The sequence below is a fragment of the Silene latifolia genome, chromosome 10, assembly GCF_048544455.1.
Source record: "Silene latifolia isolate original U9 population chromosome 10, ASM4854445v1, whole genome shotgun sequence".
NCBI classification, from domain to species: domain Eukaryota; kingdom Viridiplantae; phylum Streptophyta; class Magnoliopsida; order Caryophyllales; family Caryophyllaceae; genus Silene; species Silene latifolia.
Genome location: NC_133535.1, coordinates 11,796,412 through 11,812,218, shown reverse-complemented (window position 1 = coordinate 11,812,218; position 15,807 = coordinate 11,796,412). Strand labels below are relative to the sequence as shown.

The following is a 15,807-nucleotide window of genomic DNA, read 5'->3' as shown; positions in this document are numbered from 1 at the left end:
CATTCACTTAAAAAATTAACTTATTTTTCTCAATGCAATCAAATATCATATGACACAGAATTACTGAATTACACACCAATAGTATTACCAAAAAGAATTGTACTTATTTCGTCATTTACATTTATATTGTCACTATTTGACTTTGATTGTCGAACAATGTCACCTATTCCAATATTCCGTCACGATATATGATTTGATGAATTTGACCATACTGATTTTAAATTGTATTTCAACAGTGTGATTAAACAAATTTAAATTGCTAAAATGAAATGTTTATCGTCATTTTGTTTTTAAATTAATGACTGACTATCTAGTTGAACCAATTTTTATTTTTTATAAGATAATTAAAGCTAAATTTTTACGAAGAACCCTAATCCCCAATTGATTGATTGATTGATTGATTGATTTTTCTGGGCTAAGTCTTCGTTGTAGTCTTAGTGATTTAAAGAGCATGGTCCAATTAATCTTCAATATCATAAATAGGCCCAAATCAATTATACGGCCCAGGTCTGATAATGTTTATTCATGCTTCCTAGCAAGTAGCAACTCTTTTATGAGATCGTTTCAGTGGATATGACGAGCGATAAAAAATGAAATTACGGTAATTTGATTAGCAAAGATTAAACTGTAAAATCATGGGTGAGTAGTTTTCATCAATAAAGCTTCGATCATTTTTTCTAAGATGTAAATTAAAATAGTTAGCGTTCTTTTGAAACTAATTATGGACAATAGATTCATCCAATAATAGTTGCTCTTGAGATAATAGGTCTCATGTAAGATCATTTTACGGGAAAAATGTCAAACAAATCCAATTATCTTGTTAATTACCTTTGGAAATAGGATCCATTTTGCAATAATAATGACTCATAAACTAGATTAAATGATAATTTTCCTTGAGAGGGGTTGTTTGTTTAAGAATCGTAACATTGTATTTTGGTTGACTATGTTTTTATATGGTTAAAGCTTTATCATTGGTTAGGGTGTACGATAATCTTGTACACCCGGTATATCCAAGAATCTTTCTTTAAAAAATAACATGAACCAGCAAGGCAGCAATACTCTTTAAATAATTACTTGTTTACCTACTCTATTAGTAACTTGGAATAGTCATGCAAATGAGTTTTTAAGTTAAACAGATTCTCATGAATTAGATGATTGAGTTTATTTCCTATGAACGATTATATGATGTAAATCTTCACTTCTAGAGGTAACATCAACCAAACAACCCGAAACATTATATGCACAACACAACTATATAAACACATTCATAAAGACTAAACAAAGAACAATCTTCAAAAACAATTAACCAAAAGCTATTGAAAAATGAAAATACCTTTGTTATACAAGAACAACCAAAGTAACTAAAGTTATAACTTTCCAAATCAAAATTCAATGAAAAGTTAGATCTTGGTTATCAATATTTTTACAAGAGATTGCAATTGTTATGAAAATTGGTCTCTTTTATAATGGGTCCCAAATTATTATATAATTGTGATCATTTTATAGTAAAAGGTAATCATCGACCAATCCCCCTACTACTAAGAGAATAAAAATTCTCTTAGTTTTCCCTCCAAAAGGCATCTAGCTAAATAAGGTAACAAATAAAAAAATATCATTACATTATTATCTTTTCAATTAATATATTCTTATAATTAAACTCTAATCTTTTAATTAAAATTCATATTTATGACTTTTTCATTAAAATTCATAATTTATTGCAATTATTTCTATTTCCATAGATATTATTGTTCATTAGTTACCTCTAAAATTACGCAAACCTACTTCTTATGCAGTTTTTAACATAATTATTGTCATCACTTACACCCTAAAATTGCGTAAATCTGTTTCTTATATTATCCTTCGTCAGTTACACTCTAAATACGGTGTATATTTTAAAGGACGTAACAATTTTTATGTATTTTTTTAATTAAAAATAAAAAAAATATATTATTTTAATTATCGTAAATCGTCTTTTTAAGTGTGTGGTATCTTTTTTTTTTCCTGTTTTTGTTATAAGGTTTATACGCGTTTCAATTATATTTTACATTTTTACATCACTTAATTATAATTTAATGTCATAAATTAGTTTCATGAAATGATATAGCATTATAGAGTTAATTTTTATAGTAAAGTAAAAATGGTTTAAGACAAAAATAACTTAACTTAAAGTGTCTTTTAATGGTAATAAACTTTCATTTTCTACCTCTTACTAAGATTATATTAGTACATTATAACATTAAAGGTACAGTTAATTTATGCAATTAATTTAACGAGAATGTCTCTTTATAAAATAAAATTAAAAAATACCGTGCTGTAGCACGGGAATCTACACTAGTTTTTACTATCAAATTCTCCCTCTCATTCATCAATTCTTTAAATTTACTTTTGGTGCAGATTTTTAAGACTTTATATGTATATGACTTTAAAAGTTATTTTATTGGTTTAATCATTTATTTAGACCCAAAAAAACACAAAAAACCTATTGATCATTTGAAATACCAGAAGGAAAACGGAAAAAACCTGATAAATAGAAACGAATTATAAATACTCCGTGTAAAATAGTCACATTTATCCGTCACAACTCACAAGGTGACGAGAGAATCTGTGAATAGTGAATTACCTGGCGCCGCTCTGTAAATCAACCCAGAAAATAATTACAAGCACATACCTAGACTGCACACTTATGTGGGCTACAAAGAGAAACAGATTCAAACATCACTCAACAATTCAACACATGCCCATGTAATCATAACTGTCATACCATCCAATAAACTAATAAAACTATAAATTAATGTTATAGTAACATGTAAATTGTAGTACTACTGTAATATATAGAGACACACACATCACTTCATTACTACTGTTTTTACTATCATTTGACTGTTTGTTTCTTCATATTCCTTGTATTTTTCTGACAATACTTCCAAATTTTTACTCATATTTTTCTGGACAAATTATTTCAACATTTTAATTATTATTATTATCTTTTGATTTTGTTTTTTTTTGGTTTGTTGGGTATTTTTTCAATGACCTACCAATTAATTTTCATGTCCCACTTGCTTGATCTGATCTAATTGCCTTTTAAACAATGTAAGTTTAGTAATCTTGTTAGTTTAGCTCTAAAGTTTATTGCTTTTCTATGAATTTGTTGTTTTTTATGTATGAACTATGAAGTGAGGTTATTAATCACTTGGTATGTTGCGTTATATTGTGTTCAATTGTGATTTTTGTAGGTTGATTTCATCTGGGTATGTAAAATGTGGATCTGGGTGTTTGTTAATTTCATGAAAGTAGCATTCTTTGTTAGGGTTCTAGAGACTTGAGAAGATTGCTTATGTATTTTGCAAGAGAATTGCTTTTGTTGTTGGTTGGATAGCACAGTCTCTTGTTTAAGACGACAATATCCGTTTTAGTTGTAAAATGGATCCAAATATGTACCATGATAAGGATAGCTGCCTAGGTAGTAACAAATAGTTGGCCTTATTAACATCAAGTGGTAGTATACTAATATTTGAATCGCTTTTACCATTAAAACGGATATCTCTGTCTTAAGCAAGACTAGGTGGATAGATAGTGAGTAGTCTGATTGGTGTTGCTCTATTTTGAAATTGTGGAGTAATCTGATTTGGAGGTTAAATTCTGATATTGTTGGTATTGAAAAGTTTTAATTTGCTGAACTTTGTCATCTTTAATTTGATCTGTTTAGCTTCCTTATTTGTTCAGGGCATACTCCCTCCATCCCGTTTTTATTGTCGTGTCAAAAACTATGTCAACTATGATCGATATGACAATATAATTGGCATTGTTAACTATACATATATTTGGAGGAATCAGTGGTCAAAGTTGACAGCGATTGATCACTGAAGTAAAAAAAGGGACAATATAATTGGATGGGGTAGTATAATGTTGCTTCTCTTAGTTTAGCGGAATTTTGGATTTGATGGATCAGTAGTCCTGATTTCCTGATCAATAGTTGACGGCGTATTTAGCCTAATTGCGTCTTGAGTTAGTGTTGTTATTAGCGGAATAATAAGATAGGAATTAGATTGAAGTTTTATGTTGGTCAGTAGGTTCTATATCCATTCATACATGGACTATCTTGGCAATGCAGAATTCAGGATAAAGTAATTGCTGTTTGGAACTCGGAATCTTTCTAGTGCAGTCAATGGGATCACAAGGATCCAAATTTGTTCAGTGTTGCTTGGGTTCACCGAATAAGACAGCAGTGTTTGAGCCTCTTGATGCTGGTGGGTAAAACACTTCGTCATTTCTATTTTTGATAATGTATTTTCCTTTTTTTATCTTTTCATTATCTGACCTTCTATCGACAGATTCAAATACTGTAGCTAACCCCATATCATTTTGAGGTGTTCTGGATTTTTTAGATAAAAGTTTTTGTAGGCTTGTAGCTGATTGGTGGCAGTGTATTTGTACAGGAAATGAAGATGATAACGAGCTTGGCTTACCAACATTCCGAGATTTCACATATGATCAGCTTAAAAATGCCACATCAGGGTTTGCTGTGGAGAATATTGTGTCTGAACATGGTGAGAAGGCTCCCAATATTGTTTACAAAGGGAAGTTAGAGAACCAAATGAGAATTGTCGTCAAGCGTTTCAATAGAAGTGCGTGGCCTGATGCTCGGCAGTTCTTGGTAAAATTGCTTTCCAGCTTCTTATTCTCTTTCTCGTGTTGTTTTCAATTCTTTCTTTCTCGTGTATTATATGTAGACATGCAATCATAGTATTTAAAGTTGGGCCGCTGCACGCCTACACTAAATGGCGACCAAATTATTGAGATTTTGAAGGTTATTACGACCATATTTACAGGCAGTTACGGCCATACCGTTGGCACAACGACCTAGATCAGGCTGCGAATATTGATTCTGAGATCAAATCTGAAACCATTATTTAATACCATGCATGTGTGGCCGATGCAATTTTCATTATTGGTCATCCTGAAATGCCCTCTTTCAGTTGATAATTTAAGGGTTAGGTTGCTTACATCCGACCCCTGTTGAGGCACTGGGGTAATGGCTTTATGCCTTTATTGTTGGTGTATATAGGATGGCTAGTATTGTGTTTAGTCGTGCTCTGACTTGCTAATGTGTATATGCCCTCCTTAGTCATGTTCTGAGTTCTGACTTGCTAATGTGTGTTATTTTGGAATTTTAATTAGGATTTACCTTCAACTCATCTAAAACACTAGAAATTTGGTTCCTATTCAATAATGCTTCTTTGGTATATTCAGGAAGAAGCTCGGTCTGTTGGTCAGCTTCGTAGTCCAAAGTTGGCAAATCTACTTGGATGTTGTTGTGAAAATGATGAGAGGCTCCTTGTGGCGGAGTACTTGCCAAACAATACCCTTGCAAAACATCTTTTCCATTGTAAGTTTCTAGACCTATGTCTTAGTTGATCCATTTAAGGTTTTATGATTCCTCGTTTTATGTCTAGGGTTCTAGCATTGTAGCTTGTCGTCCTCTGTCTTGTGTACTGTACATTATAGCACTGTAAGTATTTGTCTCTCTAAAGCTTGAATAAGCAATGGCCGTGAGGCTGTCATTTTGTTCCGTTATCCGTCTTGTTGATCCCACATCCTGCTCTGAGTGCTTTCCCACATAATGCCTAACATCTGAGACACTCTCAGGTATCACAGGGTAATTGGTGGATAAATGAAACAGTATCACAAAACGTTTTGACCGTCTCTTTTGAGAATTTGTGAAGATATTTCACCTCTGGTGATCCTTTCAATTTATTTCTATTAAAGAGATGTGGTTGCTTTTACAGGGGATGCTCAGCCAATGAAGTGGGCAATGCGGTTGAGGGTTGTCTTACATCTTGCACAAGCTCTGGAGTACTGTACAAGTAGAGGGCGTGCCATTTATCATGACCTTAATGCTTACAGAATTTTGTTTGATGGGGTAAACAATATATTCACATCAGTTAGCTTTAGTTTCTCGATCATGCTTAACTACTAACTAAAGAATATTTCCAGCCTTCAGAAAAAAACATAAAAAGTACGCATTTTTTTTTTGTTATACTATAATTCCCTTTCCGTATTCTAAAATTCACTCTTTAAACTTGTAGGATTGTAATCCAAGACTTTCTTGCTTTGGCTTGATGAAAAACAGTAGAGATGGGAAAAGTTATAGTACGAATCTTGCATTTACTCCTCCAGAGTACTTGCGAACTGGTGAGACTCCCTAAGTTCTTATCTTATGCTAAAAGGTCTAAAATTGTTATCATGTTTATACATTAAGTTGGATGCATCAAGTCTTAAGCGAGATTTGATACCGTGGTTTGGAAAACGAGATTCTTTAGTCTTTTAATGTGTTCTCATAAATTCAGGTAGAATAACACCAGCAAGTGTCATATATAGCTTTGGAACTCTGCTGCTTGACCTTATCAGCGGGAAACATATTCCCCCAAGTCATGTAAGTTTCCGTTCCCCTTCTAACTCTATTAAGTACAGAGTATTCCCTCGTGACCTCGTGTCTTCCCATCATTAAGAGCAGAGAAAACTGCTTTTGGATGACTCACAAGCTACTTCACAATAGAAGCATACAGAATTCATTGAGTTGTTTTGCTGTATTCACCGAGTTTCCATTAGAAATGATGTGTGCCTTACTGCCTCGTACATTTTGAACTTATGTAGGCCCTAGACATGATACGTGATAGGAATCTTCAGATGCTGACAGACTCTTGCTTAGAAGGACAATTTTCCAATGATGATGGTACTGAGATAGTACGCCTTGCTTCTCGATGTCTACACTACGAACCACAAGAGCGACCAAACACTCGATCATTAGTTGCTGCTTTGACCCCTCTTCAGAAGGAAACTGAGGTCTGTACTTTTCGTGCTGTTACTGGAACCCTTTCTAACTTTAATTTGCAATGATGTAAGAGAAGATTAAACAAAACTCTAGTGTACATACACCATTGTCGATATATTTTTAGTCCCGCCATTTTTTCTGTACTTCATTTCTTGATAAATTCACTTTTCAGCTAAAAAGCCCTTTGCATAAGTTGATGTGTGTGAGAGTGTGAGATTTTTTGGCAAAAAAAAAGTTGGAATTTAAAAAAATGGAAGTCATAATGTTCGTAATTTTTTCCAAGCTAATTTTTCAACTAATAATACTATTCTTTTCACCCATGCAGGTACCGTCTCATGTATTAATGGGAATCCCGCACAGTGCTTCATCCCTGCCTTTATCGGCCATAGGTGAAGCATGTTCAAGAAGAGACTTGACTGCCATTCATGAAATATTGGAAGGGATAGGGTATAAAGATGACGAAGGAGTAACGAATGAGGTTTTGTATATGTTCTTTACTCACTTATACATGATACTTGATATGGGCAAGATACACCTTCATTCAGTTGCTACATGTTATGTCCTCTATTTCCATTCCCAAGTATGAAAAAGCAAGTTTAGTTCAGAAAAAAAATTCTCATTTGAGACGATCTCATGATAATAGTAGCATTGTAGCAATATCTCCGTCTCATGGTAATGTTATCATGCGACTAACCGATATGAGATATAAATGGGGTATTGTTTGAGTTAGTTGTTAATTATTGGGCTTTTTCAGTTTACCATGTGAAATGTTGAGATATATTCGAGGACCTTTTAAACTAGCCAATATTGGCCGTTGGTTTGATACAGACGGTACTTGGCCGGTATAGCCGATCCTATGTCATATATACCGACCTAACAGTACTAGACAGAGATGTCAAAATATTGAAGTACGAGTCTATTTAGTATTTTAGTACTGTGGGGTTTTGAATTTATATGTTTTTTTTTGTTACAATTTTTAATTCATTTGACACTTGATGTAATGGTGAAAAGATCATGCTATTATGTACCACAGATTGTTATAATGTACTATGAATTTGCCTGGCTTTTTTAAGTTTTGTTTGCCTTTTCTTTCGTTAAGTTTTTCCGACTAATTGCTCATTAGTGAGTAATCTTTTTTTGCAGCTTTCCTTTCAGATGTGGACGGACGAAATGCAGCAATCATTGGAATCAAAGAAAAAAGGCGACGTTGCCTTTAAGCAGAAAGATTATAAGACTGCAGTCGAACGGTATTCACAGGTGAGCGTTTTTTTTTTCTGTATTTTGGTCAGTTTTTGCAGGATCTGGTTGCCCGTTTTTCTATTGATGATTGAGATTAAAATTTCTGAGACTAGAATACAAATATTCGCTGTGATTCGAGCAGAATAGTCAAATGTACATATTTGATTCGTACATCGTACACCATCTGAGACCTCTCTGGTTCCTTTTGCAGTTTGTAGATGGAGGGATGATTTCTCCAACAGTCCTAGCACGTCGTAGTCTATCATATCTTATGAGCGATATGCCACGAGAAGCTTTGGATGATGCAATGCAAGCGGAGGTAATCTCTCCAGTTTGGCACATTGCTTCATACCTTCAAGCTTCATCCCTCTTGGCCCTCGGGATGGAGAATGAGGCCCAAGATGCTCTTAAGGAGGGCACTACACGCGAAGCCAAAAGAGACGGCTTAGATGCTAAATAGTTTGATTTTTATGAAATTTCATTCTGAGTTTTGCGGTACCTGTTTTTGAAGTTACCTCGACACTGATCTGAAATTTGCCTAACGATTCTTTGACCCGTTACAAAATTCGCTTTTAAAAGGCATCAATGTCTTACAAACTTGTAAGTTGTGTACAGTGTTTTGGTTATGGTGAATTGTTTCGGGCCGGTTTGAGCCCTTAAATTACAAGTGTGTAAAACTCTAGCTAGTGTATGGGAGCAAAAATGTTGCTTCCATTTTCCCATCAAGTTTGTATGCCGAAACGTGTGACCGTTCCTTTTTCGCCGGTTTGGAATTAATTATAGTTTTGAGGTTTCAAATATTACCTTCATTCGACATATATAAACGGATTTAGTATGTTTAGTACCATTTCTACTTCAAATTGTAAAATGATCTCTCAATAAAGAAATCTGTGTCTCCGTACATGTTTTGTCCTAGACGTGACTACATTCGACATTTGTAGGTGAGTCGAAGAACATAGTATTTCAATATATCAACCGATGAAACATTAAGGGGAATAAATACGCGAAATGGTAAATTACTTCTGCCACTTGCTTTGTGAGTGTTATCTGTAAATCTAACTCGAGCATAAAAACGAGTGGCATAGTATAATTCACAATGGCATTATAACAATCCAACATTAAGGCTACCGAAGTCACAGTATCCTGAAATTTACTCGCAATTACTCTACAAAAAAAAAAAAAAAAAATTAAGGCTGATATATATCCAAGGAACTGCAAAGACAGTACAGGTAACAGACAGGAAGGGTAGCATCATCAGATGCACCAGCAACAATCTGCAACTTCAGGTTGGGCACGTTCGTCGAGGTAGAGCCGCCTTCTCCCTTTTTTGCTTTCCGCAATGATATCCATCACAAGGGTTGAAATTTTTGAAACGAAAGCAGGAAGATTTAATAGTGAATCTTTCTGTTTCAATTCGCTTCAGTTCTCCTCCTCGCCATATTGACGTAACTCCACAAGTATAGTACTGTACTAAATACTAACGTAGTTTTCTAAAAACGATAAAAACGACTACAAGTCTGTTACATGTAAGATCACATAAGATCATACTCCAGCTCGAAATGCCTCCTTAGTTCTCCCATAATACTCCGGTTTAGTTCCTTGGAACATTAAAAAATTCCAGCCAAATGCCGATCCACCAACTATGTATGATCCTGGGATTACTTGAGTCTCATGCTTCTGCTTTACAATGCCGTTACCAGTAGGAAACCGCTTTTCTTGATTTACTCGAGGGAGTTGTGGCAGCTTCGGCTCAGGCTGTTTCCCATTATCAGGATGTTTCCTTCCGGTCCCACCATTGCAGTTGATCACAGACGCCGTCTTCTGCTGTCTACATTGATCCAACAGGAGTTCCAGCTCTGCAGGATTAAAGTAGTCGAAAAAGAAAGAGTCAAGGCATTTTAAATAAAAAAGGAAAAAAAAAAGAAGGGAATACTAATGCCGACTGCTTAATTTATCCTCATAAAAACAGACGGTTGAAAAAGAATACTGCATATATGATGCTAAATTAAAATTTGCCTCTCCCTCTTACCTAACTTTTCTGATAACTTGATAAGAAAATTGATTCATTAAAGTTGCCATTTTGACCAATTTCGGGACAGTCTGGTCCAAATCTCACTAGGGATACGCATAATGATTTACCGAGTAGAGACAGTCAGTAAAATATATTTCTATTGACTGCTTGTCGTTGTGTCATATGGTTTACCATGTAGAGACTTAATGTGTGCCCTAAGGGCACACATTAAGAACCTAAATGTGGAAAGATTTATAAGATCTCATAAGAAATTCAAGTTAGAAAAACCGATTATATACTAAGAAGGAATTGTAGTAGCTTAAGCTCAAACATGAGAGATTCCAAAGTTTCTACGCCATTCCAGGAATCTAGATTCTAGTTTCTAGGCAGTCTGCTGACAAGAACTAAAACACGACATACAAAATCACAAAGAGCTTATACAGGGCAACAACGGAACACATCCGAAATATTTTCATGTAGTATAGACTATAGACTACTATCAGTTAAAAGTTGAAGGGGAAAATATCGTACTTTCTTGGATTCCATGACGAGCTTCACAAGCATCCATGGTAGGAGCCAAGATAGCCTACCACATTAAGGAAATTATCAGAGGACTGTAAACAAAACTGATTTATGTCAATTAAATCAGTTGTTACACCAATATTTTTAGAGCACAAGAATAAGCAGCATGCTACCAGTGACCAGACAATCAGACATTACTGATATCATTCACAGATCATAACTTTCCCGACAGCAACAACGACAATAATGCCTTTAACCCAAATTGATTTGGATCGACTATCATGAATCATCATTTAAAACCATCAATGACGGATAACAAATGACAGATAATCATCATTTACAACTATTCCATGATTTTTAAATGAAAAAGGAAACTTCAGCCATGTTCACCTGGGGATTTGGATGTATACATAGATAACAAAATATACGAAAAACTTTGAAGCCCCAAAAAATTTTCTGCAGACTCAAAAGTTGCATACGGACACGTGAAAGCTTAAAAACTTCCTATAACTTAGCAAGTTTTGGTGTCTAACATTAGGGTTTGTTAATCACAGATGCAGTAGTTTTCAGTCACTTAGAATAGTGATTGCAGAAAGTCAGAACAACAGCTATACATTACTTTAAAATACAATGCTCATAACAACAACTCATCAATTTCAGAATCTATTCCCATAGACAGTAATCTGTCCAATCCTCGTGCAAAACTCAGGAGTTATTGCATAAAAAACAATTATGGAATCACATAAATGAAGTAATTAAAAACTGATGTTAGGCGACTTACGATATAAGCCGTGCTTTAATACTTGATAGTTTAATGATTATACTTGGAATTACGATATCCACTAAGATTTTATAAAGCCTAACTGTTAGTATTGAATCAACCATATACTATAAAAATTAACCCAAACTTCAGGTACTGCTCAATTAAGTACTAGCCCTACTAGGGTTAATAGGTTGGACTCATATGCAAGACCGTCTACTGTAACTTCATGTGTGGTAACACCATATCAGAAGTCATTCAAACCACTAGCATAGTCCTCAGTCCTCACGCAGATGTTATGCGACCATGGTATCAAATCAAGGCAGCAATGCCAAATTAAAGGTTCACCCATCCAAAAAAAATCCTAAAATATCGGCTTGACTACTAGAATACTAGACTAGGGTTACCAGATTCATCCCACCCCTACCGATTCATAAATCAGTTTAGAGCGTAATCTGATATGGCATACCCGGTGTGGCGTGTTCATATTGAATTAGACAAACTTGAACTCAACTTCGAACCAAGCCGCATTTGTACATTAACACAATTTAACCCGGCCTTGCACAATCGGAAAGCGGATCCAACATAACACCCATCAAAGTGGAATTTAACTACTGTTAGATAATTTTGCTAAAAATGGGAAGCGGATCCAACATAACTCGGCCTTGCACAAAAATGGGAATTAATCAAACTACACCCATTTCAACAAATTTCACCAACAAGCTGAAGATTCCAACTTTATTCAAAATCAAGGTGTAACAAAAACACCCATTTCAACAAACTTCGCCAGCAAGCTAAAGATTCAATCTTTACACAAATTCTTGTTCAAGACGGATATTTAGGGTAGTATTTGACCCGTTTTACACTTAAGACGGAACCAACTGCACAAATAAAGGTGTAAACAAATACCCGCATACCAAATTCAACTAAAATCCTCATTTAGAAAGTGAAATTAAACAATAATCAAATCCCAAACCAAGATCCACATAATAAAGCAACAATCTTTACCCTAAAAATTCAATAAATCGTCAAAAAAACACCAAACCCAGTAAATTAAACAAAACAAAATAACTAAAAAACCCAAAAAAAAAATAACAATACCTTAAGAACAAGGGGACGAAGTTCAGCAACTACAGCACGCATCTTAAAGTAAGGAGAGTTTTGAGAAAGATAATCATAGTCTAAAGATCTTTTCTTTGGATTATTAATGGTATTATTATTATAGTAATTACCATTAGTAATAGTATTATAGTGAGTGTTGTTATGATGATTAGCAGGATTAATGATGTTAGTTGCCATGGAAGTTTGGTGTGGCGGGAGGGTTTGAATGTTGTTTTGCTCAGAGTTTAACGACGTTGTTGTTGTTGTTGGAAGTTGAAATGAAGAAGCCATTTTTTTCCCTCTTTTTTTTGTGTTTGGGTGTTCTGTAAAATTTCTCTTTTTTGTATTCCGGATTCCTAGGACATTCTTCTTTCCACTCTCTTCAAAACTTGGGTAGGGATGACAATGGATCTCGGACCCTCTTCAAGATTTAACGAGTCAGATTTGTATTGTAATATTTTAGATTCAGGACCGGGATTTAACGAGTCAGATTTGCTTTGCAATATTTTAGATCTAGTGGTAATGGATCAAATCCATTTACATGAAAATGGATTCGGATATGAATCTTATGACCAGAATCCATATCTTATCCTTAGATCCATTTTTATTTAATTTTACAATAATAGTAAAAAAAATAGGTTAAAGAGATAGTAAAAAGTTATTTCATAAACTAAGCTATAATTTTTTTCTTATATAAAAACTCTTGATTCGGAATTCCTAGGACAATCTTCTTTCAGTCTCTTGTAGAGGTGTAGGTTGGGTTGGCAATGGATCTCGAATCCTGTCCAAATTTTAGGATTCAAATCAAATGAATTGTCTTTGAATCATAATATTTTAGATCCAATGAATATGGATCAGATCCATATACATAGAAACGGATCCGGATATGAATCTTATAATCAAGATATAGATCCGCCTTAGATCCATTTTTATTTAATTTTAAATAAAATGAAAAATAAGTTAAAGAGATAGTAAAAGTGTAAAACGATATGCTTTCTTCTAGAGTTATTTCATAAACTAAACTATAACTTTTTTCCATATAAAAATTTTCGATTGAAAAAAGTACTTTGTAATCACTATTGTTATTTTATGAAAATAAAATTTTATTTCGATCTCTCTACAACTTTAGTTTATAATACTTGTATTCTAATATAAAAAAAATACTATTTTAAGTTGTAGTAAAACTCAAAAAATAATATTTTAATATTTAAAAAAAGATTTATTTTTTACATTAAAAAAAATATGGGATAGATCCAGATCTAGTCCGAATTCCGTGGATTAGATATGAATATGAAAATTTCAGATCCTATAGATATGGACCAGATCCGGATCCACCATAACACATAAGGATATGGATCGATCCAATACTCCAATAGGGTTCTATCCAGATCCTACTCATTGTCATCCCTAGTTGTAGGGGTAGTTGTTGATTAGGATTTCCTCGCTCATAAGTCTGGAACATAGAGATGCTAAATGGCAATGTTGTTAGGATCGGGATTCTACTTTGAATCGATAGGGAGGGTAGGATCGAATCGGTAGAATCGGATCGTAGAATCGTAAGATTCTACAAATTCACTAAATATAGTTTTTTATTTGGTAAAAATATATAATTGAAGAGCAAAACACTTATTTATACACAAAATATTGATAATTAATAAGTTTAGTATCATTTCATGAACATGTTTCTACAAATTACATGAAATTTGTGGATTTTACGATGTTATTATATAAAAATATATTTTAATATGTTTACTATGGAGTCGGATCGTAGGATCGTAAGATCGTAGAATCGTATTATGATCCTACCTCTAGAAAATTTAGAATAGATAGGATCGTAAGATTCTACAAACATGATAGAATCGTAGGATCCGGGATCGGTCAAACATTTTTGATCGTAAAATCATAGAATCATAGGATCGAATCGGGATTCTGACAACAATGCTAAATGGGTCAATCGGATAGGGTGGATCGTGTTAATTTGGGTCGAGTTATTTAAGATTGTTGCACATTTCAGATTGGGTTGAGGCGGGTCGGGTTTTAGGCCCGTTTTAGACTTCAAGTGGCCACTTTGGGGTTTGGATCTCCTCGGGTCGGTCAACGTTGGGCCACCAAGTTCAAGTCGGATCACGTCACTTTGGAGTTCAGATCATACTTGGATCATGCATTTTCAAGTTACTTTCGAGTCTCAGGTCAACCTTATTAGGGCATGTAGTCATTTGAGTTGAGCCAACTTTATCAGGCCTATTCCTAGAGTCCTTGCTCTTCAGATTGTTCCTTTTCTATAATATATTCCTTATTTTTTGCCAAAAAAACAAATTGGCGATCCATAACTGTTTGTTTGTTGCCTACAACTCTACAAGCTCGAAAAAATGGTTCAAACCAAGTATGTCATAAATGTTGTGAGATTGAAAAAAATAACCACTTTCTAAAATAGTAGCCGAAAGCTGTGTTCAATCTAAGTTTATTCGATCGAAAAACTTTGACTGAGGATAACTCTTAGCTAAGAGTTTAGAAACCGGTGTATTATTTTTTTAAACAAAAGATCTCATAAAAGTGTTCAGTTTGCAAAAAAGAGTTGACCGATTTCCAACTCATAATCAAAAGTTATGCACAAAAAGAAGGGGTACACCGTACACCTAAATCAGACAATTGAACCCGACCCAAATCCAACTCGCAACCGAATTGAGAACCCAACACTGAATTGAAACCTAAGTTGACCAATTCCGAATGTTTTATTATTTCATATTGACTTATCCCCAAATAAGTAGATAACCCACTTGAAATTGACCCGAACTTAAATTGATATGACCCAACCTGATTTGACGCGAGTTTTTGCAAACCCAAAATGATCCGTTTCAAACTGACCCCACTCGAACTGGATATGATTGACTCCTTTATCAGGGTCTAGGTTACACCTTAGAAAATGGACATTGAAAAGCACAACTAAGAAAACCTAGTGTTGTTAGTTCAGATTCTTGTGTTTTCTAACGAATTTAGATATAAATCCTCCGATAATTCTCTTGATTCAAAATTCAATTTCACAAATTCTCATTTAAAGTGCCATCTATCCAAGTAGGGTACTGTTAGCGCATAATTTAGTTAAGGTACTAAATTAATTATTTTAAGGGTATATGGGCCTATATGATGGAGAATAAGTTATTGGGCTTAGTTATGTCGGTCCACGTCGAAGATAAACGAAGCCCAAAATGAGAAACGTTGAATGAGGGAAAACTATATCAAACGCCTAAAGGAATCTTCGAGAAGACTTGACAACTGTCTCCCTACTAAGGAGTAGTTTTCAATGATTCGGACGTTGTCTATATAAGGAGGCATTCGTCCAAG

At 34.2% G+C, this 15,807-nt stretch overlaps 2 protein-coding genes across 3 annotated transcripts; one reads left to right on the top strand and one right to left on the bottom strand.

The window, feature by feature from the left end:
- The first annotated feature begins 2,635 nt into the window (after nucleotides 1-2,635).
- On the top strand, nucleotides 2,636-8,871 carry LOC141605125 (serine/threonine-protein kinase BSK3-like). Of its 2 annotated transcripts, none has more exons than XM_074423780.1 (11): nucleotides 2,636-3,090; nucleotides 4,112-4,247; nucleotides 4,437-4,654; nucleotides 5,251-5,386; nucleotides 5,787-5,920; nucleotides 6,087-6,192; nucleotides 6,348-6,433; nucleotides 6,655-6,843; nucleotides 7,158-7,310; nucleotides 7,976-8,089; nucleotides 8,283-8,871. In XM_074423780.1, the coding sequence occupies exons 2-11, from the start codon at nucleotides 4,166-4,168 to the stop codon at nucleotides 8,529-8,531; spliced, it is 1,467 nt and encodes a 488-aa protein (XP_074279881.1). In that variant the 5' UTR covers nucleotides 2,636-3,090; nucleotides 4,112-4,165; the 3' UTR covers nucleotides 8,532-8,871. The 2 variants fall into 2 exon arrangements, with proteins under 2 accessions (XP_074279881.1, XP_074279882.1); XM_074423781.1 differs by lacking the exon at nucleotides 2,636-3,090 and adding an exon at nucleotides 3,111-3,193.
- A 209-nt stretch (nucleotides 8,872-9,080) lies between these two features.
- On the bottom strand, nucleotides 9,081-12,879 carry LOC141605122 (uncharacterized). Its single transcript, XM_074423778.1, has 3 exons — nucleotides 12,466-12,879; nucleotides 10,614-10,668; nucleotides 9,081-9,927 (listed from the first exon to the last, which is right to left on the bottom strand). The coding sequence occupies exons 1-3, from the start codon at nucleotides 12,754-12,756 to the stop codon at nucleotides 9,614-9,616; spliced, it is 660 nt and encodes a 219-aa protein (XP_074279879.1). The 5' UTR covers nucleotides 12,757-12,879; the 3' UTR covers nucleotides 9,081-9,613.
- Nucleotides 12,880-15,807: the final 2,928 nt, after the last annotated feature.